Here is an 8537-nt window from a genome sequence, read left to right on the forward strand (position 1 = left end):
TCGGATGGAATGACTGAGCTGGCGGTGTTTTTAAGTATTTCTGCCTTAGCCCTGGCTTAGGGGCAGTAACTTACTACAAAATAAATAAAACAGTTTTTCAAAATAAAGTGTTTCTTGTACCATTGTCAATTTAAGCGCAAAGTATTCATTGTCTCTGTCACATTTGTTCTTAAAATGTGTTGTTCCCTCCCTCCCCCCTCCCACCCATTCTGTATATCAGACTAACTCACATTAACACGTTGCCAATGCTGCAAAATAATTGTCACCTTTTTTTTTTTTTTTTTATTCACATAAAAATAAAAATCATAAAAAATATTTTTCTGTAAATAATTTTAATTGTACAGCCATAAGCCCCCCCACCTCCCCCGACTAAATTATTTTATTTCTTTCATCTTGACTTTTTATTCAAAAAATTATATGTCTTTGTGATATATATATATATATATATATATATATATATATATATATATACAGTAGGATTCTCCAACCTTTTTTACTGCCACATTATACATTTTTGGAAATGAGGTAGGTCATCTGTTAAATAATAATTCAGTACTTATTAATTTTACATTTTTCTATGCACCCCATTTTAAGAACCCCAGGTGTAGAGTACTAAATTTTAATTTTGAACATACCTGTCAAGATGCAAAACTTTCTTCCCAATTCTGGCAGCAGCAGCAGCAATAATGCACTCCGGCATTCCTGAATTTCATACAAAAAATATTAAAATTACAATTCTGTAAAACCAAGTCAAATTTCTTGAAATTTTAGAAAAGTTAAAGCAAACAATTAGTAGACAGCAGTACATGTCTATCATATGTACTTGGATATGCTGAGGTTTCTTGTTATTTAGGTATGATTAGGTACAAATAATGAAAGAGAATAAAAATTATTTAAAAATTCAAAAATTTCATAGTTGATCTTAAACTAATTTCACTCTTTACTGCACTACTATCCAGGGTCCCCCAACCATACATTTGATTTAACAAGTCGCATGGAGCATTAAAGAGTGCCGTTTTTTTTTTTTTTTTTTCTTAAATAAATCCAGACCAGAAGCTGATTAATTGCAGCACTGCCAGAGGTTTCGATTTAGAATCGGAACTAGAAAGATTTTGTGACCATGGACATATTTAACAAACCCCAGTCACCATTAGTAAGAAATGATCTTTGAATGGCCGGCTTCAAACCTGGGACCCTCTAGTTACGAGAATGACGCCTTTACCCATTGGACTACCATCGCCTGATAACTACATGATTCTAGCATTAAAGCTAGATTTGGCTACATTTTTTTTCTTTTTTTCAATCATTATTAACATTCTAAAGAAAAAAGAATCATGTCTTTTTCCCTGCACTCTTTTAACACAATCTAAGTCAAACCTGGCTGAGGTTATGTAAGTAGGGGGTTGCCAGTGGAAAATCTTGGGCGTGTCTTCTTGAAGACCATACAAGACTGCAACTTTTCCTCCTCCCTAAAGTTGAAGGGGTTACATCTTTTCGTGTCATTTCTGGTCACGACTATTTACAAGCCCATCTTTTTACAATCGGAGAGTCTGGTTCTCCACTGTGCCCACTATGTGAAAGGACTATGCAAATGACAGGGAGGCATCTTTTTTTTTGAGTGCCCCGTTCTCCTCGACATGCTCAAGTATGCCGTCTTATTATGTATATAATTACTTAATAGTCCATTGAAAAGACGAGATTGATTTATCACATGTTTTATTGAAGAACAACATTTCGCCGCTCAACACGTACCACGTCATATCAGAACTATATCAGAACTGGGAGTTGAAGTTGAAGTCGTAGTTATTATTGTAGTAGAAGTAGAAACTAATACACAACAATTCTCCCACACTTATTTAAAACATTAAATATTTACAAATAATATATATATGTGTACAATATAATAAAATATATACAAAATGAGAACCAATAAAGTAAATTAAAATAAATGTTGAAGTTATTTACAATAAAATGATACAATAATTCTGCTTTTTGTTTTTCTTTAGAGATTTAACTTTATGACAGGTTTTCATTAAAGGATTGATCTCCTTAAAGGAACTGAAGGGCAGGAGACACAAGATTTTGCGATATTGTTCTTTTTAGGCACTGTTTGAGCCACTGTCGATTTTGCCGATGTTTGGGACAGAGCATTGGGGTCACTGACTTCATTATTTTGTGATGTAGCAGATGGTTGATGCACTTCTTCATGACGTCTCAAAGGGAGATCACTTTGGTGACTGGTAGTTGAAGAACTGTGTGATGGAAGTGAGAAGTGTACTCTTTTGGGTTAGGGAAAATCTGAAGATGGTTTGCTTACTTGGCATGATCTTAATTGATTATAATGTCGTTTAATCACATATCTCTCATCTAATTCAACTAAGTAGTGCAATCGTCCAAGCTTTTCTACGACCATACCATATTTCCATTTGTTGGATGATGTATAATTTCGAGATTGGACTATCTCTCCGAGTTTATAACTTTTGTTGAAATCGGGTTGTGTAACACTGTTTTTTACTTTTGATGTTGTTGGTTTAATGAGATCAAGTTCTGATCGTAGTTTTCGTCCCAGTAATAATTCAGATGGAGTTAGTCTGCTTTGTAGGGGAGTTATTCGAAAACGAAAAAGTTATTTACACAATTTACTATGGAGTGTTCTTGGATGATATCTCATGCACTTTAATTTTGTCTTCAGAATTTGGACATATCTATCGGCCTGCCCATTTGTCGCTGGATAGCCAGGTGTGGTTAGGCGTCGTTTTATACCGTTGATTCTGCAATAGTCCTGGAATTCTTGGGATTTGAATACGGAAGCATTGTCTGACACTAATATTTCAGGCAGTCCGTGCCGTCTGCTTCCAGCAAGGAAATAGTATTTGTGGAAGTTGGAGATCTTTTAATTGGGAAAATTTATGGCCATTTGAAAAAGGTGTCCATGTCGGTTCGAATCCCATCCTTGTCGCCAAATCATTATGTATATTGTTACTTAATAGTCCATCGGAAAGACAAGATTGATTTATCACCTGTTTTATTAAAAAACAACATTTCGCTGCTCATTACCTACCATGCCATATCAGAACTGGGAGTTGAAGTCATAGTTATTATTGCAGTAGAAAAAGAAATTAAAACACAACATGTCTTCAAAGAGCTTTCACACTCTACTACTACATCATTCTTGTACTGGACTGCAAGGTGCCTTATGTCCGAGAGGACGTTGACGGGTGTAATTTTTTTTAAAAAAAAGTAAATAGGGGGAATCAGGGCTTGTTGTCATGCTTTTCTACTTTTCCTTTTTTATATCATCAAAAAATTAAATGAGCACTTTGATAAGCTTCATAAAATATTTCTTATCACCCTAGACTAGTCGACCCGTGCGGAACTCCGCACTGTGCTTCGAATCGTTTCATAAGGCATTTCGCTCTTTAAGAATTTCAAAGGAAGAACATTATGAAGAAGAACCGAAAAAAAAGTAAGCGCAGAAGAGAAGGTATGTAATTTAAACCCATCAGTAACAAAACCTCGTTAACTACAACGTTGTGATAATTTGATCATCGCTCACCTTTTGGTCGTAGATATTTTCAATTCAAACATAAATATCATTAAAAGTGTGGCTGAGTAGTGACTCGTGAAAAAGCAATAATTGTGCATGTAAAAAAACAGGTTGTGGCAAACAGAGTCCTGCCTATGTGAGCATCTGACGGGAAAAAAAGAAATATTAAAGAGATATTTATTGGCACGGATTCGGATTGGCGCCATTCTGAGTAAGAGCCCGACACCCCAACATACCTAGCAATTGCGCCTTCCTTTTCGAAAGCTATTCATTGAAGGAATGCGTAATAAAAAACAGCAAAAAAGCTTTTTGCCCAAAAAAATAATAATAATAATAAGATCATGCTTCTATGTTTTGTCATTAACCAGCATGATATGATTTAAAATTATTTGGAAAGCATGGAATTTGATTAAAGAATGACGAAGATCTTACGTAGCGATTGAAACGAACATTCTAGAGAAGTAATAAATTAGATTGAAAATAAGTGTTTTTATCTTTGAATATTGAACTATTTCACATAGAAGGTTGCTTTAACAGTAACGGCTTAAATGCCCGCACATGTTTCTCTTTTAATCGAACACTTAAAATTCAAAACCAAAACCAGTTGAACTGAGTCTGTTTTTTAAGTGTAATTTTTCGAACGTAGACAAAATGTATTTTTTTTTTCAGCAGAAAGCAGAGGAGTAGAAAATGATTTCTTGCTAATGAAGTTGATAATAATTTTAATGCTTTCTATCGTATTCGCGCGAATAAAAAATTAAAAGTTTACTGGGAGAAGCTCGTAGTTTTAATTTGGCATAGTATTTTTTCATTTGTACAAAAAATCGAACACTGCTATTAGAAACATCTACATTTCAGCATACAATGAAAATGTTTTTCTGCACAAAAAGGATTTCCTTTTGGTAAATCCAATACTTTTTCATGCTGACATTATGCTGAGTGGTCTGGATGTAGTCAAAGCTTAAAAAAAGGAAGAACACTCTTCGATTAACAGTCAACTTATCCGAATGATAACTGTAGCCTGCATAAAGGAGTCGAAACACCAAGTAGCAATCCCACTGCATTTATTTTATTATGTTTGTATGTTATGAGTACATGTAATGCGTAATACTAATATAAATTTGATATTCTTTCGGACAGCCCAAACTTGCCCGAAGTTCGAATAGTTTATAGCCGAACGCTCTACCGAAAAAAACTTATCAATTTAACCGAACAACTAAGTCCAGTGCTTTTAAGCTTTATTAAAATATAAACACACACACAGGCTTTTTTTTTTGCTGAAAGCGACGTAAAAAATGGAAAACTGCATTAGAACTTTGCTTTTAAAAAATGCATAAGAACTACATGCAGCATCAAGGTTTTGAAACAGCAAGGGGCGTTTTCGAAAACTTGATTTTTCGACCGTAAGTCTATTTTTCTTCATTAGCCAGCCTGATAAATTTTAAAATGAGAAGGGAATAATATATAAGATAAGATATTGAAGAAACATTTTTTTATTCTTGAAAATTTTTACAATTTGTTACCGCAGGCTGCTTGAACCGTTATGACTTAGATGGCAGCACGTGTTCATCATTTAACAGAACGGTTAAAATACAAAATAAATTGAAATATGCTCTTTTTTTAAGCGTAGCTTTTCGAATGTAGTAAAAATGTGATAAGCTATTTGTTTTTTTGCAAAAAGAAGAAAAAATATATATTTTACCCTTCAAATTGAGGTAGTAATTTTTTTATTTGTACAAAGAGTCAAAAACTCAGTAGAAGAATATAAATTTTAATATACGATTGATTATTTTTTTTTCTGAACAAAAAACAATTCTATTGTAGTCTGAAATCTTAAACCTGTTACTTATATTTTCGCTTACATTATGCTTTAATTTTCTTTCCAGAGCCAAAGCTTCAAAAAAAAAAAAAAAACCACGTGCAATTTCGAAGTAATTTAGCACAAAATCACTGAATGTTTTCATATCAGCAAGGAGCATTTCCTTCTCATTTATTCTATTCCCTCATAGTTGTTATTCATTTAATTCAGTGTTCATGTAATGCGTGATATTTCTCTAATTTTTTTGTTGCAGATTGTCTGGACGTGGGCCCGAACACGTAATCTCCTGGTTACGAAGAGAACGCTCTGCCGATCAAGCTACTCAGCTCTGTCGGTCATAGCGCAAATTAAAGTTATGAGTTTGACCAAAAACCTTATTATGGTTCTTTAAAACAAGTTTTTCGGCTAAAAGAAACAATTTTTAGACCTTGGGTCTATTTTTCATCAGTAGCCAGCACCATAAGCTATAAAATTAGCCGTAAATCAAAGAAATCGATCAAAAATTGAGGGAAATTTGGCGTAGAAACCGAAAACAGGCTACAGAAATAATATATAAGGATGTTTTGAAAATGATCAGCGCCTTAACTTTTCTAGATTTAGAACTTCATTTAATACAGACTAAATGAGACCAAATTTAATCCAAATGAAGGAAAATCCTTTTAATGCAAGAAGTATGGAAAGTAAGCAAAACAAATCCTTGAATAAGCTCAGCTGTACCTTTTTTTACAGCAAATAACAACACTTTGTAACAAAATTACCTACAGGATTGTTTCCTAGAATCCACACTTTATCATTTATATTATTCAATAAAACATTTTATTATTTATAGTTCAGCTGCTGCTGTTTCGGGCTGATGCTCAAATTGTGCTAATATGCTAGTTATATTGCGATAATTTATAGTGTGATCTATACAGGAATTCAACCAAAACAAAAAGCAAATGCATGGTGCACTTATTGTATAATGTACAGCTATCAAATTTAATATTATTATTTGTGTGCATGTAAACCTTTTTCAAGACTAAACAAATTTCATCTGATTAACCGGAGATCTGAATAAACAGGGTACCTGAAAAAGAGGTTCTACGATCATGTTGTTACAGAACTGTGTATAGTCCGTTAATGTACTCTAGATCCATGGGTTTTTGCCTTAAAAAAAAAAAAAAAAACTCCTGTCATAACTTCAAGGATAAATACTGCAACTAACTTGTGTTGTTTTGCACTTAGGAAAAAAAAACATAAAGTATAAGTACAATATAACATAAAAAACCAAACTTGAAAATTAGCCAATTTCTACTTCAGTGGTATTTGTGTCAGAACTATATACATTTTCTCAAGAATCTGCACAACTTGCATCTTCCTCAACTTTACTGTTGGACTGTTGCTATTAGAATATTTCTTTTCCAAGTCCTTTAAAAGTTTTTGCTTTTGTGATCTCTTAAGAGTGAACCAAAATTCTTGGTCTTAAAGAAAATGCCACTATCTTAATTTGTTTTTTTTTTAATGACAAAAAATAAAGAAACTACAAATAATTGAGGTCGAAAAGAACTTACTTTAGAATATAAATTCAATTTATTGAACCAATCTCGATAACAACCATTTGAAAAAATAAAGTTGCAAACTCTTGAAAGTTACTCAGCAATGATAAAATTACTTTCAGAAATAAAATTTGAACAATGTAACTAATACAGACTCATTTAATTAAAGGATCTGGTAAACTATAGGTCTTGTTTGTTGGTCACAAATGAAAGAAATTTTTTTACAGTATTAAAATTATCAAGAAAGGTCCAATGTGCCTTGTGGTTCAATGAGCATTGATTCCCCCAACCAGTTTTTGAAATTACTATTATTATTTTATTTTATACTTATTATGTATTAATTTTTATTATATTATTAATGCACTACAAAAAAAATAATTAAGAAGACTAAACCACTTGATTCAAAAACTAATAACATCAACTGAATTGATGATTAGAAGAGAAAGGAGGGGAAGGCAGCAGCTTCCATCAAAATAAACTAGGAATACCATATTATAATATTGAACAATAAGCACTCAAGTTCAATTGCAGTGAATTTATTAATATAATTCCTAGGATCAACCAAATAGCACCAAACTGACATTAACAAAATTTCTAAGCATTGCAAATTCATTTGACATTTCAAAGAAAATAAAAAGCATACAGATGATTAACTCTATTAAGAGGTCTGAGACATTGCAAAATTTAAAACACTAACAATCATAGCTAAAATTCAATATCACCAATAAAGGGGGAATGCTCATAGCATGGAAAACTTCGCACACTTTCAAATCTTCGCCAAAAAAAAATCAAAACAAAGTGATTTTCTCTTATCAAATGTTGTTAAAAGCAATAATGCTGAAATTTAAAATTAAATTTTTCATTTTAAGACAAAACAAGCCGCCTCTAAACCAGACTTAAATAAAAACAATTCGCCACATAACTGAATCTAGCCAATAAAAAATAACACAATTTATTAAATAATTCATTAAAAACAGAAAATAAGTTCCATTAAAATACTAAAGCGTATGACACAAAAACTGCAATAGCAATTTCAGTACAGGGAATTTTTTTTTTTCGCCAATTTGGTACGTTCCCCTATATAATAACCAACCTTTTCTACAGAATTAAAAAAAAAAAAATCTTCTCTTATGGTTGCTAGTCAAAAACGTTTTCGCGGAAATTGATTTCAGCGTACTTAATGCTTGACAAATTTTATAATCAAAGTATTACTATCCCTGAAACGTATAAAAATAAATATAAATAATCGCAGGAAACTGCTTAACTGCGATAAATATTCTGAACTAATCATGCGAAACTAAAAAAATGCCTTAAAAATTTAAGGGATGGGTGTAAATGAAATTCTTAGCGCATTACCTGTACCAACAACAATGACATCAAAATAATTAGGTAATTCTTCCATCGTAAGAGCTGATATCTTACTATGTTTATTATTAATTTAAAAGAAATTCATAACGTCGCAATTGTCGCTATAAATCGTGATTTTTACTCAATCCCTTTTGTGAGTAAACAACTTTGATAGAAAAAGTAGAAGTGTGCTTTAGGGATCATCCTCAAATGTAAAATATTTTATGTTTATTCTAGAACTATAAGAAAAGTATCTGATTCAAGGAAAAAAATTGAAGTGTGAAACATT

General features: G+C 32.2%; 1 protein-coding gene across 1 annotated transcript in view; it reads right to left on the reverse strand.

The window, feature by feature from the left end:
• The window catches only part of LOC129223284 (rab proteins geranylgeranyltransferase component A 2-like), a 44580-nt gene extending 36184 nt beyond the window's left edge, over nucleotides 1–8396 (reverse strand). Inside the window, exons 1-2 of the mRNA XM_054857850.1 lie at nucleotides 8258–8396; nucleotides 636–702 (exon numbers count right to left, since the gene is read on the reverse strand). Of these exons, the coding sequence (XP_054713825.1) occupies nucleotides 636–702; nucleotides 8258–8303 (113 nt within the window). The 5' untranslated portion in view covers nucleotides 8304–8396. The remainder of the gene's footprint in view (nucleotides 1–635; nucleotides 703–8257) is intronic.
• Nucleotides 8397–8537: the final 141 nt, after the last annotated feature.

This window comes from Uloborus diversus, chromosome 5, assembly GCF_026930045.1.
Source record: "Uloborus diversus isolate 005 chromosome 5, Udiv.v.3.1, whole genome shotgun sequence".
In the NCBI taxonomy this organism is placed as follows: Eukaryota; Metazoa; Arthropoda; class Arachnida; order Araneae; family Uloboridae; genus Uloborus; species Uloborus diversus.